The 22,628-nt window shown below is 38.1% G+C and overlaps 1 protein-coding gene across 3 annotated transcripts; it reads left to right on the top strand.

Annotated features, from left to right (window-relative positions):
* The first annotated feature begins 9,773 nt into the window (after positions 1 to 9,773).
* zbtb5.L (zinc finger and BTB domain containing 5 L homeolog) lies at positions 9,774 to 19,833 on the top strand. 3 transcript variants are annotated; one of them, XM_018248361.2, is made up of 3 exons: positions 9,774 to 10,189; positions 13,286 to 13,376; positions 13,453 to 19,833. In XM_018248361.2, exon 3 carries the CDS (start codon positions 13,473 to 13,475, stop codon positions 15,315 to 15,317), a length of 1,845 nt encoding a protein of 614 aa, XP_018103850.1. In that variant the 5' UTR covers positions 9,774 to 10,189; positions 13,286 to 13,376; positions 13,453 to 13,472; the 3' UTR covers positions 15,318 to 19,833.
* Positions 19,834 to 22,628: the final 2,795 nt, after the last annotated feature.

Genomic DNA, 22,628 nt, shown 5'->3' on the forward strand with positions numbered 1-22,628 from the left:
GTGCACACCGTGTTGTGACGTAGAGCACTTCCTGTCTGCTGGCTGGGAGGAGCCATGGAAAACAAAACCTGTCAATAGCACAACCCTACATATCCGGGCGCATTAGATTTGGGAGAGTGACATCTAGAGGACAGCTCTGTGTAAGATTCTCTACACACTAATATGGGTCTCTGGAAGGCGGGGAAAAGACGACATTTCAGCAGCCAGAGCCTCATTCACTCCCACTGCCCTGTGTCTGCCAGTCTGTACACACGCGCCTGCGCACTAGATTCTATGAGCGTGAGCGCGCCTGACTCAGTAAGTACGCTCCGAATTATGAGCGTGAACGAGCGTCTATGGTTTTCATGTGTTTGCTAATGAAGGTGAATTGTCCTTTGGGCTGCAAATCACTGTTTCCCCAGACCTGTTTATCTTAAATAGTTACAATTGTTTCTTAAATTGTAACACGTGTATCTAGGTGAACCTAGCACATATTTTGGGTTCTCTGCCAAAAGCCAATTACGGTTTAGAAATTTTGTATCTTTTTCTGGCTGTTCAGGAGATCAAACAGAAAGTTGAGACATTTCAGTAACAATCGTTCGTGTTAAGCTGTCAAAATCGGGAATGTCCTGCAAAAAAACGGGACAGTTGGGAGGTATAAATATCTTAGGGTCTGTGGGATGGAGAGATGATCTGTGACAGATTATGATATAGATCAGGAGTACCCATACTTTACTAATGCGGGGTCTACTTTTAGTGATTTAGTCCTATTATGTTCTACATAAAAGCATTGTTAGCACTCTGTTCCACGGAAAAAAATACTTAAATATTGATTCATGAGAAAATGTATATTGCTATATTTCACAAACAAAAAACTATTTCTTATGTAACATTAACATCAATATCTAAATGAAACAGGAGGGTGATTTAGACAAGCTGTTTGTTGACAGTGTCTTGAGATCTACTGTTCATCCGCTAAAGGTCTACTGGTAGATCCCAATCTAACTTTTGGGCACCCCTGGATTAAAATAAAGCATTAATGTCCAGGGGTTTAATTAAAAAAAAATATTGGTGTTTGGTGAAACTTACCTCAGGTTCGTCTTTCTTGTCCTTGGCAGCTTCTTTGGTTTTCTTCAATGACTTTCGACTCCTTTCGTGGCTTCGGATCTTTTTAGCTTTGGCTCCATTCATGGCTTCAGGACATCGGCTCTTTTGGATTTTTTAAGGGGGTGTTAAGTTCTCCTATAAAAAGGAAGGAATGACAAAAGTTTCACTGCAAGTGATTTTAATGAGAGTAGAGGGTACACAATATGTTTTGGAGCAAAGCCTAAAGGATGTTGACCCAAAAATATCACGTAGCCACTACCCTCATTAAAAGCATCAACATATCCTGCAGTGCTGTAGAGCATGTTTTTATCCAGGACCAAACTGGGCTGTTACTCCTATCAAAAAGTCCTCTTTGTTGCCAGAGGCAACTTCTCCAAAAGAAAGTCATGTAGGTGCAAATACTGCAATATTTGGGAGGGTTCTTCAGTGGTCAACCAGATCTAATCCCTGCAAGCAGACCTAGGTTTACAGAAAAATATAGATCAATTAGTCCTTCAACCACCCAGCAACTGCATCTTCTAGGGTTCAATCTCAACACATCTGAGTTATCTCTTTAGATGCCCATACAGTATAGAAATACAGCCCAATTATTCATTGCTTTTAACTAAGGTGATTAGTTTCATAATTACAAATACTGTAGTAAAATGTTTTAAGATCATATCTTTCAAAATGCTAAGGATTCTTCTCACGTTGCTCAATTCCCTCTTTTAGATATTCTTTGACCCGTCTTTGCCTATCATCCTTATTTTACATAAATTTGTATAGCATAAAATACCCTTTCCTTGTTGAATAAAATATGTTACATCTGTGTCTCAGAGTTCAGATCATTCAGATCCTTAAGAATTGCCATCAAGCACATACAAAATTCTCATATTCATTTGTCAACATTTCCGCTCCTGTACTGCCTGTGTTGTGAGAATGGAGTTGACCTGCTGTTCAATCTGCCATGAGAGAAAAAATGGGAGCACTGAAATGCCCCTTCTTTGTTAAAATGTTATTTCACTGATCTCTCTGAGAGGATGTCACCAAACCCATTAGCTGTTGGTAGGTGGCAATCCTATCCCAGTACAAATGTGGATACTGAGTATTGAATTTCGGAGAGATGTTTGTACCTGAGCCCTCTAGGAGTGGGAGAGAAGGAGACAGAGGTGCATTAAGGTCAGATATTGAAGAAAAGAAGATGGAGAAGAGTTGTCACTTCTCCATCTTCTCGCCATGAGAAGATGGAGAAGAGACAACGACGTAAAGGGACATCCCTCTGGGAAAAGCTGTTAAACTGTCACTTGCCCCTGTTGTGTTGCCACAATTTGCTTTTTGGGGATTTTTATATTAATTGTTTGTTGTCTTGCTGAGATGTTTGGCTGCTATTTTGTATATGGAGGCAAATGTCATTATCTAGCAGGGATCTCCCTCATCTTTTAGGCACAAAGATATCTATGTTACCTGCCCATGTTACAGTATGTAGCAAATATTGATTTGTTATTGAATACCTCTTACGCTGTTCTTATCTCTAAGAAATGGGGATTTTTTTAGAAGATCATGTTAGGATAAATATTCATTGTTTTGACCATTAACTTGTCTATGTAAATGTGATATTATTTTGTATATTTTGTTAAAGACAGAGTTTGGGGATTAATGTATCCATGTATTTTAATATACTAGAGACTATTTATAAAGAAAGAAGCTAAATTGACCAATTGCAGTTGCTAAAATAATGACCTCACCGTAATTAGTTTTGATCAGTCTGTTATCCAAGATAAAAGCAAAAACATGATCGGCTGCTATTGGCAATTAGGCTTCATCAATTTTGCAGCAACCAGTATAAACCAAAGAGCAGTTTTGATGCTTTAAGATGAATAAGATAAGATCTGATTAGTTGCTATTGATAACTAGGTTTGTGCAATTCAGCACCTATGTTAGTAAATCACCTCAACTCACCTAAACTGGAAAACTGGGCAGCAAACTGGAAAATGAGGTTCAATGTTGATAAATGCAAGGTTATGCACTTTGGCAAAAATAATATAAATGCAAGTTATACACTAAATGGCAATGTGTTGGGAGTTTCCTTAAATGAAAAGGATCTAGGGGTCTTTGTAGATAACACGTTGTCTAATTCTGGGCAGTGTCATTCTGTGGCTACTAAAGCAAATAAAGTTCTGTCTTGCATAAAAAAGGGCATTAACTCAAGGGATGAAAACATAATTATGCCTCTTTATAGGTCCCTGGTAAGGCCTCATCTGGAGTATGCAGTTCAGTTTTGGACACCAGTCCTTAAGAGGGATATAAATGAGCTGGAGAGAGTGCAGAGACGTGCAACTAAATTGGTTAGAGGGACGGAAGACTTAAATTATGAGGGTAGACTGTCAAGGTTGGGGTTGTTTTCTCTGGAAAAAAGGCGCTTGCGAGGGGACATGATTACACTTTACAAGTACATTAGAGGACATTATAGACAAATGGCAGGGGACCTTTTTACCCATAAAGTGGATCACCGTACCAGAGGCCACCCCTTTAGACTAGAAGAAAAGAACTTTCATTTGAAGCAACGTAGAGGGTTCTTCACAGTCAGGACAGTGAGGTTGTGGAATGCACTGCCGGGTGATGTTGTGATGGCTGATTCAGTTAATGCCTTTAAGAATGGCTTGGATGATTTTTTGGACAGACATAATATCAAAGGCTATTGTGATACTAAACTCTATAGTTAATATAGGTATGGGTATATAGAATTTTAATTAAAAGTAGGGAGGGGTGTGTGTATGGATGCTGGGTTTTCATTTGGAGGGGTTGAACTTGATGGACTTTGTCTTTTTTCAACCCAATTTAACTATGTAACCTCCACTGTGTTAGTGTTGGATGCCAATAGTCCCATAATACTGTGCTAAGTTGGCATATGGCCCTGAAGCAGTGGGCAGGTTCATCACTTACTAAAAAAGCAAGTAGCACTTTGATATCAGGGCTAATAGGCCCAAAGCTGAGTTTACTGCATTAGTATGGAATCAATGCATTATAAACTGCTGTTTTTGTCTTTCTGGTTATATGTGTGGGTAATATGCATAAAATGGAGTTCTGAAAATTGGATATAATTTTGACCCCCAAAAGAGAGCAGATCCCGTAAAAAAAACAATTATTCTGTTGTGGGAGAGTCAGTCACATTCCTACATTGTGCCATGTAGGGTTCATGCATGACACAATTGCACCCATGGCATTGGTCAGATTACACAAAAACAACCACTTTTTATTATTTTGCCATCTGTTATTTATGCCACTGCCAAGTTTTTATGGTAATTGTTCCCTATCAACCAGATAATACCTTAGTACACAAATTATTTCTGAAGTGAACTAGAACTTAAAAAACTTAAAAACTGTATAATACATAAAGGGAACCTTGTTAATATCAGATAACAATCCAGACAGGACAAGTTTATGTGTATTAATGCTGGATCCTAAAATATTTGTTATTTAATCATATATGGGTATAGGAACTGTTATTCAGAATGCTTGGGGCCTGAGGTTTTGTGTAATTTCGAACTCTGTATCTCATGTCTGCTAAAAAAATATGTAAACATTGATTAAACACATTAGGATTGTTTTGCCACCAATAAGGATCAATTATATATTTATATTAAGATCAATTAATATATATATTAGTTTGGATCAAGTACAAGGTACTGTTTTATTACTAAAGAGAAAAAGGAAATAATGTTTAAAATGACCAATTATTTGATTAAGATGTAGTCTATGGGAGACAGCCTTTCTGTAATTTAGAGCTTTCTGAATAACAGGTATCTAGGTAATGGATCCCATACCTGTCTAGAACAGTTCATGAGTCCCTTCCTTTTAAATATACTTTAGCTATTTAAAGTGCAATTTAATTTGTGTTGTGTTTGCACATGGACAGTATATATTATTTTTTTTATTTTAAACTGGATTAATGTACCATAATGGGAAGAAATATATTAAAGGGGACCTGTCAACCTAAGAAATAATTTCAAATTCTTTTTTATCAGGTTAGTTGAGCAAAATTAACTTTACTTACACTGTAATTATTATATAAATGTTGTTTTCTTTCTGTCTTGGAATCATAGCAAGCAGGCAGGAGCCATTTTATGGACACATTAAGACAAATTGTGTATCACCCAAAAATCTTGTGTATGCACAAGAAAGGGGGACTTAATGCCCTGCAGAATTGCAGAGCCTGCGGAGGGAAGGGGAAATGACATGTAGGAAGTGCTGAATGGACAGCAAAAGTAATTGACTCAGGCATAGAGGCGAGGCAGATAATATTTGATTGACAGCCCAGGTATTTAAACACCTTTACTACAGGTTTGGATGCTTTCATGCATTTGTGTTCCATGTTTTATTTGCAAAGGACTTTCATTATGCAGCTTTTTATGTATAGGTGACAGGTCTGCTTTAAAGAAGTAAAAACATATTTATTACTTCATATACATTGGGTTATGATTATGAAGGACAATTTGGACAAACGCTCATACATGTGGCTTCTTTTTCCTACAGGAGTTAGAATTAGCCCACTGGATGTCCACAATTACGACTTCCATTCCATTCTTGGGCAAGGAGGACTCGGCAAAGTGAGTGACTGTACTATTGTAATATACAAGGAATTATATGAGATATTTTGCAAATTACATGTTTTTATTTTATTTTCTGTAATTGTAATTATCTTTGAATGATTTTATATTTAATGTGATTTAATATTATATATATATATATATATATAGCAAATTTGAGTACAGTGCACACGGATAACCGAAAAAAGCAATGCCTGTGTGCTGGTTACATGTGTCAATAGTCATAGGTAAGAGAGAAAAACCGCACCAACAGGTCTTTATACAAAATAGAAAACCCTTTATTCAATGTTTCGGCTCGACCGCTGGAGCCGTCTTCAGGAACAAAAAAAAAAAAAAAAGACGGCTCCAGCGGTCGAGCCGAAACGTTGAATAAAAGGTTTTCTATTTTTGTATAAAGACCTGTTGGTGCGGTTTTTCTCTCTTACCTATATATATATATATATATATATATATATATATATATATATATATATATATATATATATATATATATACACACACATATTTTTTTAATATATATATATCATAAATTTCTATGTCTTCTACCAGAGTTCCATTATTTGTACTGAAGTCCAGTCAGTGCTTTGATCCATCTACCTAATAAGTGTATCAGTATGACTGATTGGTAGTGTCCCTACAAAAAAAACATTAATACTAATTTCTCTATGGCTTTCTCAGGTTATGTTGGCTACATTTGCCAACTGGAAACTGGCCGTGAAGGTCATCAAGAAGAGTCCTGAATGCAATTACAACAGCATCCGGAGAGAGGCCAGTGTGCTCATGATGCCTCACCTGAACCCGTTCCTTTGCCAAAGCTATTCTACTTTTGAAACTCAGGGACAAAACTGACAATTTTGCCATTTATTCACTTTTGTGCCATTGTGTTTGCATTGCATTGCATTGTGTTTCAAGTGTTTTAATCTCTTTCCATTTATCTGTATAACCAGCATCATGTTTTCATGGTGATGGACTACCTCAGTGGAGGAAGCATTGCGCATCACCTGGATTACTATGGGAGCCTGGAGCCAGAGACAGTGCTGTAAGTAATATGGGGGGAATTTAGGAAAAGGCAGTCATCATACAAAGAATAAAAATAATGCTGTAAAGTGAATATGTTAGGAATTTTTGTCATTTTTTTTAAACATTTTATTTTTGTTTAAAAGTTTCCATTCAGCGGAGATTGTGTGTGGCCTGGAGTTCCTGCACAGCTGTGGCATTGTTCATCGGTCAGTATAGCTCTGCTTCTCCAGCTCTTTGCTCCATAATGTTTATATTGGGTTATCTATAGTATCTATAGTAGCCTGGCAGTTCCAAACATGTTTGGCGACAAGACCATCGGATGCTGGGCAGGGACACTGGGGTATATGGCTCCTGAGGTGAGCAGTGCAGATTCGCTACATTTATATCTTAAATTCAGTATTAGAAATAGTGTATGATAAAAGATCTAAACCAAGCTTACAACTGTACAGACATAGGAGTATCAGTAGTATGGCCATTTGCAATTAATAATTTAGCAATTGCCTAAAAAGGTATATTGGGATTTATACAGGGGCTTACCCCCATTTATATCTGTGCATATGTATGTGTGTTATTAAGTATTCCCTTGCCAATTATATACTTCATTCAAGTCTCTTGCTAAAAATCCATTTTCTTTCCCCTTTCCCCTTTGTCTCTACCACTTTCTATACCTCAAGAACAATCTTACTTGTCAAGAGAATTAATCTCACATAGCTAATAGACTGATATACATTCATAAGAAAAAGTTTGGGAACCCTTCTTAATTCTTTGGAGTTAGTTTTATATATCATTGGCTGAGTTTTCAAACTAGCAACTTCCTTTTAATATATAACATGCCTTATGGAAACAGTAGTATTTTAACAGTGACATAAAGTTTATTGGATTAACATAAAATATGCAATATGCATCATAACAAAATTAGACAGGTGCATACATTTGGGCACCTCAACAGAGATATTACATCAATACTTGGTTGAGCCTCCTTTTGCAAATGCAACAGCCTCTAGATGCCTCCTATAGCCTTTGATGAGTGTCTGGATTCTGGATGGTGGTATTTTTGACCATTCGTCCATACAACTAAATACTGCTTCACTAAAAATCTTTGTTCAGAAAACACCCCAATACTCAGATGTTCCTGGGATATGAAAGACATACCACTGTTGTCTTTTTTGTTGAAAGTGGAGTAAATTATTATGCAGGCTGAGAGGGGTTCCCAAACTTTTTCATATGACTGTATATGGTCTTAGTGGCCTCGTCCCACTATGGTAAGGTCAGGGATACTTGCTCGTCATCACGCATGTGCTGTATTGTCAGTGGCCAAGATGTTAGGATAGAGTTTGGATCCCCTGTTTTAGGCAGTGCGTTTCTCCGAAAATGAATGGAAAACAGCTACAAGCGGTTCACGCATGGCCGGATTTGAGGAAGCAGCACTCCGAGGCACTTTGCGTGCACACCCCCTTCCATGGCGCATGGCCCTAGTGCTGGTCCCTTAGCTGCAAAATTCCCTGTGCGCATGCGAGCATGCTTTCAAGAACCGGAGCACCCAGTGCTCCTTAGGATGATGCAGCTGGGCATCATGCTGCCCCTAATATGTTGCCGCCCTAAGCCCAGGCCTTTGTGGCCTCACCACAAATCCGGACCTGGGTTCACATGTTGCAACAAGACATAAACTCACTGGCACTTACCTCTTCTCCTGCTGCAACACTTGTGAGGGCATTTGATAATGGAGAATTTATGCGCCAGGTGCAATTTGTAGCGAAAATTCGACGGCGTAAAATTGTTTTTGATGCCGGCGACAGTTCTGCCGCCAGCAAAAGTTCTGACACCGGCGACAATTAAACGGATGTCCATTGACTTTAATGTGCGTCAAATGTCGCCGGCATCTAAATTGTGCAAGTTTGACACCGGCGTCAAAATTTCAGTTTTGCTAATTTTTTGCCTGTTTCACAAATTTCATGGCAAAGCTAAAACTGAACAAATTCACCCATCACTAGCAGGCAGTGCTGTGCTTTATAATACAGGCGTGTCCCCAAATTTGCCTGTGCAACCTGTCATTTAGTAAAATGGACCTGTACATTTTTTTGCCTGGCACTGCTTGTCATAAAGAGGATCACATTTGATTAAATTTCAGGCTGCAGAGGCACCAGAAAATGTGCCCAGTGTGCTACTAGCCGCAAGCAGGCAATACAGGCCCAAATAAGGTTGAGACATTTAGCAGATTCATACTATACTGCCCAGCTATCAGGGCATGCTTGGGAAGTCCGGCCAAAAGGAATCAGCAGAACAACATCAAAATATAAAAAGTGGACATATGTATGGCCATGTATCTATCCAGTCAGCCTTCGACCAACTTCTCTGGTTCTGTACATACAAGTTGTTCATAGATCTTAAGCTGGCCATAGATGTTGAGATTTTTAAAAGATCAGATCCTGATCGTGAGACCATGATCTTCTCAGAACGATCGTACGAATCTACCATCAACTAAAAAGACCAATTTACCAGGAAAACAAAGGGGAGCTGCCTGCTTGGCCCTGCAAACATAGAGAGATTGCACTGGGACCGACAAAGATTTTTTGACCTGGCCGATCAATTTCCCGACAGATGTCGGCCGAAAAATCGTAAGATGTACGATCGTTCGAATACCACTAACCGCACAATAATTTCGAAGGATTGGTCGGACTTCTCTAAAATCGGTCGTTTGGCAAGAAGAATCGTCGCGTCTATGGGGACCTTTAGGGGCAGATCTATCAAAATGTGAGCATTTACCACAGAAAAATTCACCCACTTTCTATTCATGACCATGCATTTGTCAAATTCTAACTTTAACCCATCGATGAATACAATTCTAAAAAATCCACAAGGAACAAATAATAGAAGGTGGGTGAATGTTTCTGTGGTAAACTCTGACGTCGCCTTTTCAGGAAATAGGAAGTCAGCTGGCCTTCTCCTGTTACCACGTGGCCTGTGTGTTACTAGTCTAAACATGATGCTTGCTCATGATATTCTATTTACTTTTACTACGTGTTGTTAAGGAGACTTTTGTACTGAGCCGAAAGTGCCTGGTTTGGTTGTTTTCTTTTGAAACGTGACTGGCAGCGAGGCGTGCTTAGTGACACGCTAGGCTGGAGCAGTTCCAAGCAAGTGAAGTGACCAACGTAGTGGTGAGAGGAATGCTCGTACCCCCTCAAAGCGCGGGAGCGAGCGTCTCCTCCCTCTAGCTGTCAGGCGGCGGCGGGTTGGTAGACGGGAGCGAAGAGGTTGTGGTGTCTGCGGCTCCTCCGCCTGTCTGACACTGAGTCTCCGCCCTCCCCAAACTACCATCTACGGTAGCTTTACAACCCCCCCTTCTGTCTGCTGTCCCTCTGCCCGGTCTGCTCGTCACGTCCGGTAGTCTGAGGAGGTCGGGAATCAGCAGCAGGGCCCCGGGGAAGAGGGGAGCGGTCTGGCAGACACAAAGAGGCCGCGGCGTGGCCGAGGCCTGGGCCTTCAGGCACGAACAGGTGAGGGGAGAACTGCAGGCTCTGGAAGCGACAGACCCTCTGCAACTGGGCCTATAATCCTAAATCCCCCAACCCTTCGCCTGCATAATATTAGCATTATCGTCTGGAATAACTAGGCCCTTAAATTGGCGAACTGCAACTACCAGCTACCGCTGCTGGCTTCTAAGTTGTACTTAAACAAAGCTAGAGGTCCCCATGTCTCGTGAAAATGTATAGGGGAAATGTCCAGCTAACGAGAAAGACAGATATGTACGTATTATATTGGTAGCGCTGCTATACATATACATCACGTGTCTCTACTAAAAACCTGTAATGTACAGTAGGACCCGGATATGCTGCCTGTATGGAATGTGTTTGTCCTGCCTACATTCTATGGGCATAGAGATTCCTTTGCTATGATTAAACTACTGCTCTCATTGGACTTCATTTCCCATAATGCAGCTGCTGGGAGATGAATTGAAGGTCTCAAATATACAATATAGGAGTCTGAGAGATTCTGCACTGACTGGTAGCCATTCCTACATTGTGTTTTATTGATAAATAAGCATTCATTTGTTTTCTGGCAAAAATGCTGCCTGATATGTGGATAAAGGGGTGGCTCACATTTGAGTTAACTTTTAGGGTGTTACAGAACGACCAGTTCTAGGCAGCCTTTCAATTGGTCTTTATTTATTTTTTTTATGTGTTTTTTTTTTTTTTACTCTTTACAGCTTTTACAAGATGGGGTCAGTGACCACATCTAAAAAACAAACGCTCAGTAAGGTTACACATTTATTGTTCATTTGCTAATTTTCATTACTCCACTTTCAGGCCCTATCCTGTTCATAATCCAGTCTCTTATTCAAATCAATGCATGGTTGCTAGGGTAATCTGGACCCTTGCAAAATGAATAGTTTTTGATTTAAAAGCTAAATAAGACAAAAAAACAGAAATCAAAAATGAAAACCATTTGCAAATTTTCTCAGAATATCTCTACAACATACTAAGGGGCAGATTTATTAAGGGTTGAGTTGTGTTTTAACACAAAAATTCAAGTTTTTGAGGTTTTTTTTTCTTGGTAATTATTTATATAGCACATATAAGCACTACATGTTTCGGACTGCACCAGAGGAGGGACCCTAGAGGTCCGAAACATGTAGTGCTCATGCATCTTCAATAAAACACTACACTGAATTATGACCAGCTCTCCAGTAGAATTATTGGCTTTACTCTAAATGTGTTTATACAACTATATCACATTAATTACATCAATGGAAAATATCTTGCTACATACATCACAAACAATACCGGTACAAAAGGTAAGAAAGGCTTACAATCTAAAGGGAAGAGAATAAGACACAAGGTGTGGGAGTGGGCAAGATCAGAATTGAATGGGAAAGAGATGTGGTATTGTATGTATGCATATATGGATCTTTTGCTAATTGACCACTGTAGTCGTCCACCAAAAAACAGATGTGTTCAGAACATCCCTGTTTGTTACTGCTCTTAAAGGAACAGTAACACCAAAAAATTAAAATGTCCTAAACCAATTAGAAATATTGTGCTGCACTGATAAAACTGGTATGTTTGCTTTAGAAACACAACTATAGTTTGCATCAGGAGTGCCCATACTTTACTAATGTGAGGTGTACTTTGTCATGATTTCCCATTATGATCTAAATCCATAAAAGCTTTGTTCGTATTCTGCTCCATAGAAAATATTACTTAAATATTGATTTATACCTTTGACATAAATGATTTATGAGAAAATGAGTATTTAACAAACAACAGTTTCTTATGTAACCTTAACAGAATAAATATCTGAATGAAGGGTAATTCAATCAAGCTGTTTATTGACAGTGTCTTGAGATCTACTGATCTCCAGCTAAAGGTCTACTGGTAGATACTGATCTACCTTTTGGGCACCCCTGGTTTACCTGAACAAGCTGCTGTGTAGCCATGGGGCAGCCATTCATATCTGAAAAAGGAGAAAAGGCACAGGATACAAAGCAAATAACAGATAATTTTATAGTATACAATGGGATATATAATATAAAGCTTATTAGCTATCTACTATGTGTCCTATATGTCCTGTACCTGAATAGCTGCCCCCATGGCTACACAGCAGCTTGTTTATATGAACTATAGTTGTGTTTCTGAAGCAAGCTCACCAGTTTTGCCAGTGTAGGGCACTACTATATTAATTTTTTTTTGTGTTCCTGTTAACCTTTAACCTGATTTAATGGGAAGTGTCATGTGAGGCACACAGCAAAGAAAGGCCAGCCTCTGCTCAAGATAAGGCCACTTAAGCATTGTCCAGATAGGTCAGAATGCTGTTTTTTGCTCAGTTGTTCTCAGCTAAGGTTACTAATCACTCCAGTCTAATAGCCAATGAAGAGATAGCATTGCTGGTTCCCATAGAAACTTATCTGATCCTATTTTTTTTTCCTCCTAACCAGCTCTCCTGAGCTCAGCTTAACCATTACAGTGCTCAACCCCAGCAGAACTTTTTATCAAAGTATGTTGTGCCTGTGTAAATCTGCATTGCTTGAACTTAACAGCATACATGTCCTGTTTGCAGATGTCAGTGTTACTGATGATGTGTCAGAGAGAAAATGGCTGCTGGGTGAAAGCTACTTTTTGTTTTAGGAAAATGTGATGGCACTGGCAAATTAAGGGGTATGTGCAGTACTAATGATGTGGCTTGGGTGGGCAAGATATGCCCAACTTATAGACATGGTAGGGAAATATAAGCTTTAAATGTCCTTTAAATCCTTTAAGTAGTTTATTTTGGTTAGAATTATAATAAAATGCAGACTAAGGCACGGGCTCTCCTTGATCACTTTACAGATTTGAACAGGGAAGTAATTTTTATTGGGGCAGAGGGTCAGTCTGCAGCATCTGCTAGGAAGTAACTGGCAGTTACAACTCGAGCTTGACAAAATTTGTTAGTAGGACACAAAGGATTCATTTGTAATTGTGAACATTATTATTCATACTTGTTTTGTTTTAGCTTTGTGAAAATGTTTCTTTCCCTGGTGGTGTACTCAACTAGCATTTGTAGAATTTACAGCTGTAATTCAATCTTGTAATAATTTGTGTGTCCTTAATTTTCAGGACAATGGATTTTCCAGGACACTTTGAACAAACCTTTCAGCAGCTAAATTATCAGAGGCTCCAAGGACAGCTCTGTGACTGTGTCATTGTGGTTGGTAGTCGTCACTTCAAAGCTCATCGTTCTGTGTTAGCAGCATGCAGTACTCATTTCCGTGCTCTCTTTACAGTGGCAGAGAACGACCAGAGCATGAACATGATCCAGTTGGACAGTGAAGTTGTGACAGCGGAAGCCTTTGCTGCTTTAATTGATATGATGTATACATCCACACTTATGCTAGGAGAGAGCAATGTCATGGACGTTTTACTTGCAGCATCTCATCTTCATTTAAATTCAGTAGTAAAAGCATGCAAACACTACCTCACCACAAGGACACTTCCAATGTCACCGTCTAATGAGAGAGCTCAAGAGCAGAGTTCTCGCATGCAGAGATCATTCATGCTTCAACAACTTGGTTTAAGTATAGTGAGCTCTGCCTTGAACTCAAGTCAGAATACAGAGGACCAGCCTCAGCAACAACAAAATTCAATGAGCTCTTCTGGCCGAAATAACATGGTGGAACAAAGAGCTACCTTTCCAATACGACGGCTTCACAAAAGAAAGCAGTCATCGGAGGAAAGAGCAAGGCAACGCATGAGGAACTCTGTTGATGAATGCCTCAATGATGTCACTCCTGAAAGTGTGCAGTCCATGGTTCGTTCTCGAGAAGAATATTTCTCTCCTGATTCATTAAAAATGATGGACAACTTGAAGTCTCATTCTACTCCAGACAACCATGAGGATAGCACAATCATGTTTGATGGTTCATATAGCAACCAAGAAGATACGCAAGTACCAAGTCAGTCTGACAACGGTAGAGAAAATATTTCACAGATATCAATAAGATCCCAGGCAGCCCAAGTTGAAACCAGTTACAGTCAAGATTCTGCATGCGATAAAAATATATACTCTTCTGAAACACAAGAAGTTATTGTGGGTGAAAAAGATCACATGAGAGTTATTGTTAAATCTGAGCCTCTGAGCTCTCCAGAACCTCAAGACGAAGTTAGTGATGTCACTTCCCAAGCGGAGGGTAGTGAGCCAGTTGAAGTAGAGGTTGTTGCACGTGCAGAAAAAATTGAACTGAGTCCTGAAAGCAGTGATAGAAGTTTCTCTGATCCCCAGTCAAGTACTGACAGAGTGGGGAATATTCATATACTGGATGTGACGGATAACCTTGAGCACAAATCTTCCTTCAGTATTTCTAACTTCCTCAGCAAAAGTAGAAATGGCAGCTTAGGCCAAAACAGTGATGACAACATTCCTAATACTACAAGTGACTGCAGAATGGATGGAGAAGTCTCCTACTTAATGAGCCCAGAAGCAGGAACCAGCAATCATTCTACAGTCATGTCTCATATGGATAATCCATTTAGTGATAGCCCAGACTCTCATTTCGCTAGGCCAATTCAGGATGTAATGAGTCTATCTTGTGTTCAGTCCTCAAATTATCGAGGAAATGATCCTTTTGGGATGGACTTCCCAAGGTCCGACTTAGGGCTTCACTCGATTTCCAGATCTATTATGGGGAATGCAAGGGGCAGACCTTGTAGCATTCCAAATTATCGGCGTATTGCACCAAAAATGCCTATTGTAACTTCTGTACGGAGCACCCAGCTTCAGGATAATGCAAGCAATTCTCAACTCTTGATCAATGGAGGAAATTCATCATATGAAAATGGTCATACAGCACAACAGGGGCCACCCAAGCTGACAAGGGCCTCTGCAGATGTTCTGTCAAAATGCAAGAAAGCTTTATCTGAGCATAATGTGTTAGTGGTTGAAGGTGCCCGGAAATATGCATGCAAAATATGCTGTAAAACCTTTCTCACTCTAACAGACTGCAAAAAGCACATCCGTGTACATACAGGTGAAAAACCGTATGCTTGTCTAAAATGTGGAAAAAGGTTTAGTCAGTCTAGCCACCTTTATAAGCATTCCAAAACGACTTGCCTTAGGTGGCAAAACAGTAATATTCCAACAGCTTTGCTATAAGTAGATTTTGAAAACAATCAAAAAGTAGAAATTAATAGCATTTAAAAAAAAAAAAAAAGAAATCTCAAAGACCAGCTTATGTTATGATGAGAAAGTAATAACACATACCTAACTGAAGGATATAAAGACCAGTAGCACATCATGCTTAAAATATTTATCAGACAAGTGACTTCTGTGTGTTGGGGGGGTGGAAGAGGGTAATCAGTATTGGGAAAATCTAATGCTTAAAAATAAAAAAACCTCTCTTACTTTGAGGTTATGAAAAGTACTTAATTTAGTTTATTAATGTCTATGTAAAGTAGCAAAACTAACGTTAAAATTCTCAGAACGTTTTAGTCACAGTTATGGAAACATTCATTGCATAACGGAAGCATTGAAAGTCTGGTATCTTTCCCTTTAGTTAATTATTAATAACTCGTATAATAACCAGTTATATAAATGCCAGTGCCCTTGTTTAATGTAGTGGTGTCTCTTTGGTGGTAATGTCCTCCAGATAAAACTGTATTTTCAGGTCAGATTTAAACTTCACTTTCTTGTTGAAGGGTCAGGATAGCCCCTTGTTAAACTTGAGTGCAATGAATAGGGCTTGTGTCTGTTTTCAATCATGGCAAACGGTTTTTATTTCATGAAGTGAATAGGAAGATTGAAGATACTCTATATTTGGTCCTTGAAAGGTAGATTATTAGATTACCAGTGCACAGATACATCCACTGCATAATGGACTGGAGGGGGTTACATCTACGGTTGGAAAATAATAGATTTTATGTTATTAGTATGCAAAATGTATGTTCAGCACAAGCCCTATAAATTGAACTTGTGCAGCAAACAAGGTGTTATATTGCCTCCTTATGGGTTATTATATATATATATATATATATATATATATATATATATATATATATATATATGTCTCTTTCACATTCACTCAATTTCATCAGTAATAATAGTAATTTCCTTTTTCTCTTTAATAATAAAACAGTAGCTTGTACTTGATCCCAACTAAGATATAATTAATACTTACTGGAAGCAACACCAGCTTCTTGAGTTTATTTAATGTTTACATGATTTTCTAGTAGACTTAAGGTATGAAGATCCAAATTACAGAAAGATCCATTATCCGGAAAACCCCAGGTCCCGAGCGTTTTGGATAACAGGTCCCATACCTGTTTGTGTGTGTGTGTGTGTGTATTGGGAAGTGGCTTAAAGATACATTTAGTTTATCAATGAAAATAATTTTGGATTTGATTTGTTTTGTTTCGTGTTTTGAAGTGTATCAAATTTTAAGTTTAGAAAGTCCCTTGTATAACAATTTACAAGAGAAGAATGAATATTATACCAATTCAATTTTTAACCCTATTATTTAGAAAAAAAAACCTCTAAAATTAATAAACCACTTTTAGCTGTTTTGGGTAGCACACACAACTAAACTCCTGAAGATAGTCTTTTTTATAAGAGTATATTTATGGTTTTAAAAATTTATAGAAAAAGCAGAATGCTCGGGCCCTGGGTTTTCCAGATATGCGGTCTTTCCGTAGTTTGTTTCAGCTTACCTTAAGTCTAATAAAAATAATTTAAACCTCAAATAAACCCAATAGGATTGTTTTGTCTCCAATAAGGATTAAATATATCTTGGTTTGGATCAAGTACAGGGTACTATTTAATTACTATAGATTAAAGTGGAGCCTATGTGAGGCCTTCCCGTAATGTAATGTGAAAAAGAATGGGTTTTTCAGAAGTGCATTGGGGCTCCATGTTGGGAAGGCCCAATTTAGAATTTTAGTGGTATTAGTGCTTTTTGAAACCACAATAAAACTCTATTTCTCTAAAATTATAAATGCCATGAAAGTTATTAAAAGATCTGAATAAAAAAGTTTGAACGAAAATAGCCATGGAAAAAATTTGCAAACCCCATAATGAACGAATATTTTGTACGACAATGTATGTTTTGATCTCTGAAAACGTCTAAAACCTTGAACAAAGGCTGATCTTTGAAAGAAAAGAAAGGGAACTTCCATTGATGTCTACATGACCTCGACAGCTTTTACTTGCCATCCTTTTTATATTCATAGATTTTATGGTTTTTACACTTGATAAATTACGAAAAAATAGTGGATTAAGTAACTAAACGGAAAATTTGTTCATTTGCACAAAAAAATGCAGTTCAGCTAAACAAACGTTCTATAAACTATGAACTTTCATAAATCAGCCCCTTAGTTTGCAAAGGATGCTGTGATAATGCAAATGAGTATTTATTTACATTGATAAAAAAGAAAAGGCAGCTCTATACCTTTCTTGCATCTAATAAGAATAACATGACTTTCAATCCGTGTAGACTGTAGACCAATGTGCAGTCACACTACATCCCTGCAGGTAGATGTACTTAATTGTTCCTGGAAAGCTAGCACAAAGTTCAGTCATATGCTGTTGATGGAAACATCAGATAAAAGGGTTGTTTCGGTCAATTTTTTTTTTAAATATTAGCTGCCTTAGTTTCTCCCCCACCCCTCCACAATCCATGGAATATGGCAATATATAAAAAAAAAAAATCATTCAAGTGTCAACCATTTATGATGCTAAAACCTTTCAGAATAAGATTTCTTAACTCTATGGAGCAGATTTATCAAGGGTTGAGTTTTTCTGGTCAAAAACTGTCAAATTCGACTAGGGAGTTATTCAAATTGATTTTCGAGATTTATCATACTGGCCCTTCGAATTTGACTATTCGCCACCTAAGCATGTAGTTTAAGTCAATGGGAGACGTCCAGGGATTAATTTAGAATTGTTTGCAGGTTTCCTGACTTTCGAGTAATTTTCGGAAAAAAAACACAAATCAAGTTTTTAAAATTCAAATTCGATTTGAGTTTTCGGGTCGATCCTATTCACCCGAGTTTAAAAAATTTGATTTTTATAATAAATTGATTGCTCAAGTTTCAAGTTCATGGGAGTTCATGGGTTTTTTAAAAAACATGAATTAGAAATTTGACCCTTGATAAAGGCTTTGTCTTCAGTCTTGTTTGATAAAGAAGCTGCAATGAAATTGAAATTCAGAATGTCTGCTCTACCAGCAATACTTCTATTGTTTTTGCCTGCAGATGAGACATTTTATTATAGATGTAATTATGTGCAAATGAACAGTGATTTGGCCTCCGTGGCATACCTAGAAAAGTCAGTGGAAATCTCTATGGGTTTCATGCACAAATGTATTTTTATGACTGAATAAAGATAGGAGCTAAATATCAAGATACACTTGCCCATACCCACCTGTCTGTTCATTCTGATCAGCCTTCAGTCACGCCGAGCAACTGTGCTATGTAGCACCTATGTTTCAAAATGAGCTTGTTTTAGGATCATAAACACTCTAGTCTAGAAATAATGAAACCATAATTAAAATAGTACCACAAGTGTAATCCACCTAAGCCTTTAGGATAAACTGGGATTAAAGTCACACAAGAATTAGAGGCAGATTTATCAAAATGTGAGATTATATTAGCACACCACAAAAAATGTTCTCACTTTCTATTCATTCCTAATGGCATTTTTCAAATTCTGTTTATCACCAATTGATAGATACTAGTCTAAAAACACTGTAGGAATGCGTAGAAAGTGAGTGAGTTTTTCTGTTGTGAGCTAATGTCACATTTCGAAAAATTTGCCCTTAGTTTTGTCATAGCCGTTGGCTGGATTGTGTGCTTGTTTGAAAAGATGGCTTAGCAGTTGGGTTTGTGGTTGTTATATGTGATCCTATGAATAGTCGTGATTTTACAGGGGGTTATTCCTTCCCTGTATGCAGTTATCATGGGGATTCATTCTCACCCTCAATTTTTGAGAAACCAAAGCATTTTCCCAGTCCTTCTAAGGATATGTGTACAAATGTACTGTGTCAGGCACTTGGTAGAATAATATGTGGTTAACCTTTATAAAGGCATTTTGCAAGACATCTTATTTGTACTTATCGCAAAATGAGTTTCCAATAAACAACTGCACCGGCATTGAAATAATCTTAATTGTAACTATAATGTAAATTTAACTGGAATTTTATACATTAGGAGTAATATTTCTCCTTTGGGAGTCATAGCACTGCACTTTTTTTTGGCATTGACACTTATGAAAAGCTTTAAAGATATTTGAGATTTTCCTTTCAAAATAGCAGGAAAATGGTTTGTTGGCATAACATAACATGGTTATAATGTAATATTAATGTATATTTAGATTTTCCTGTGAAGATTTTTTTTGTGGACTAAACAGAGGTGCTCACATTATGTGTGCAAAGACGTTAACAAAGGTGCTCACAAAAAAATGAATGCAGAGAATTTAATTTGGACTGTTGAATAGTTTTTAATTTACATTTCAATACTCATCCCAGTATTTTTGGTAGATGTCTTTTTTAAATTTTGTTCCTGTAAAAACCAAGTTTGTATCACGTGATCTGTGAAGTATTGTTTCTGTATGTGCTATTAAAAGAGCATTTTAACCAACTTGTATTTAAGAAAAATAAAAAAAGTGAGTAAAATCTGAAGATTTTCTATTTTACTTTATAATTGTTCAATAGAATGGACAATTTCCACTGACTGTAAGCAAGTGTAAAGTATATTTAGGGAGATATTATATGCTTCATTTGCAGGGAGTTCCAAAAATACTATTCTTCTGCCATAGATCCACTTTTTTGTGAATGTTTTTATGGGTGTAAAGATTGCTTTACCTAAGATGATAATTATTAGCCTGTGTAGGGGCCAAAATGATGGCTTCTCTGACCAATGTCTGATCCAGTCTAAAAAATCCCATCAAACGAGGACCTCATCAGGCTGCTTCAGATATGGTATATCATTTCACTGAGCAATCCACTTGTCTGTGGTTTTTACAATCATCCTGTCTATTGGAGCCTTTACATTGAGAGATCTGTGAATAAATTGGCATAAAACTCCCAACTTGGCAGACCAGATCTTTCTTTTTATAACAGTGATACGTTTGAGAGTAAGAAATACAGTACATGTTGTCATATTGTTTCTTTGGCCAGACCATACAGGCCCCCGCCACACACACACACTTTTTTTTTATTATTAATAGTAAAAGGGTTTCAGCTAGCCATATTTGAATATCCCTGGCCATATATGGTGGCTTTACCACCACCTAAGTGATGACAAACAATGGCATTACACTGGGACCTATGCAGCACAGTGAACGTCATTATTGGACATTATTATCATTTCCACCCAGAATGATTATCTGTGATCAGAAGACCAATTATTTGTAGTTTTATCTTTATGCTGTCTGTAGGGAACCTTTCAGTTAATTTTTATCTTTTTCATTCTCCCTTTTTGGGACAGTAGGAAAAAAGTATTAAGGACATCAAGTGACAATCAAGAGATGATCTAACTTAAAATGAAAGGCTTGACATATTAGCGTGACCTCAGGGGGGATGGGACCATATGTACAAAATATATACAATGGGAATATAAGCATGTATTTTGAAATAGGAATTTGCAGGTGCTCGCTAGGCCACAAAGGCCCGGGCCTAGGGCGGCAGATTAATAATGACAGCATGCCGCCCGGCCACTTGCTGAGGAGCACTGGGGACATGCAGCTCCCCAGTGCTCCTGCGTGGGTGGTAGGATCGCACGGTCGGCTCATAGGCAGGCGCAAGCAGGCCTGGACTGGCAATCTGTGGGTTCTGGCAAATGCCGGAGGGGCTGCTGTATGGTTCCATAGAAAGTTACCATATAGTTGGCTGGTAGGGGGCTGTTTGGGCCTCTGTGTACTTGGAATGGCAGGGCCTATTTTGACTCCCAGGCCTGGGCGCTAGGACCGTGCAGCCTAGGTGCGCCCATGATTTAAATCCGGCCCTGGTACTAGCACTATACTGAGTATGTTTACAGGCGGGTTATGGAATGCTATACAAAGATTTGATTGTTCAAAAAGATTAAAATCGCCATAGTTGGGCTGATCAAAATTGATCTAGTGGAAAAGAAAAACCCCATCTGAAGTCTCTCAAAATACTTCCTGACTCCAAGATTGGACCAGTCCCTGAATCAGCCTTGCTGTTTAAAGAACTAAAGCTTAACTAAAGAAGTAGCTAGAAATGTTGTACATTATGGGGCCGATTCACCAAGGGTCGAATATCAATGGTTAATTAACCCTCGATATTCAACTGGGAATTAAAATCCTTTGACTTCGAATATTGAAGTCGAAGGATTTTAGCGCAAATAGTTCGATCGAAGGAATAATCCTTCAATTGAACGATTAAATCCTTCGAATCGAACAATTCGAAGGATTTTAATCCAACAATTGAAGGATTATCCTTCGACCAAAAAAACTTAGGACAGCCTATGGGGACCTTCCCCATAGGCTAACATTGACTTCGGTAGCTTTTAGATGGCGAACTAGGGGGTCGGTTTTTTCTTAAAGAGACAGTACTTCGACTATCGAATAGTCGAACGATTTTTAGTTTCGAATCCTTCATTTCAAAGTCGTAGTCGAAGGTCAAAGTAGCCCAAAAAACACTTCGAAATTCGAAGTTTTTTATACTTCGAATCCTTCACTCGAAGTTAGTGAATCGGCCCCTACGTTTTGTGCTTCTGTACCAGCCAAAGGCAACCACAGCTCTTTAGCAGTAAAGATCTGTGCCTCCAAAGATGCCCCAGTAGCTCCGCATCTAGTGATGGGTGAATCTGTAGTGTTTCGCTTCATCATCAATTTCGTCACGCACCGAAAATCATTTGACACAAATGCGCATTGTTTTGCCTCGCAACATATTTTTGGACGTGCAATGCAATTTGATGAACCTATTTGTGTCACCGTTTTCAGCTTTGGGGCTACGAATAAAACATTTTCCCTTACTTTCAAACTTTGTAGACTGTGATGATAAATGAATATGGCATCTTTTGCTTTGTGTCTGAATGTGCTGAATTGCATTGGAACCAATTAGAAGACCAATTCACACTCATGTGTCGCTAAGTATACTGCTACACACATGCCCTACATTGTTAGAGGACTCCTAGTCCTACCTTTTCAAAAAATAAAAATTAGGGCTCCCATTTTGCCAGTTTCTTAAACGTCTGGTTGACTGTTAACAGTATCTACTACTTTTCTATATTACTGTATAACCAAATAGTACCCATCTGTACTTTACTACTAGTAGATTACTAACACAATTACAACTAATAAATCTGAACAGATAGTATCTGTATGCTTTGTATCCCAGGTAAACATGAATAAACCATATATTTAGGTGAATGAAATTTACCGTATATTTACATGTAATTATGATTCTGAAATACTATGTAACATAATGTTAATGACTCCGATTGAGAAAAG

This window comes from Xenopus laevis, chromosome 1L (assembly GCF_017654675.1).
Source record: "Xenopus laevis strain J_2021 chromosome 1L, Xenopus_laevis_v10.1, whole genome shotgun sequence".
Lineage (NCBI taxonomy): Eukaryota > Metazoa > Chordata > Amphibia > Anura > Pipidae > Xenopus > Xenopus laevis.

Bases quoted from the DNA above. Each gene is read 5' to 3' on its own strand.
- zbtb5.L (XM_018248354.2), top strand. From the start codon at position 10,398: ATGTATAGGGGAAATGTCCAGCTAACGAGAAAGACAGATAT. The intron at 10,439-13,285 runs GTACGTATTATA...CTTAATTTTCAG, and splicing joins CTAACGAGAAAGACAGATAT to GACAATGGATTTTCCAGGAC.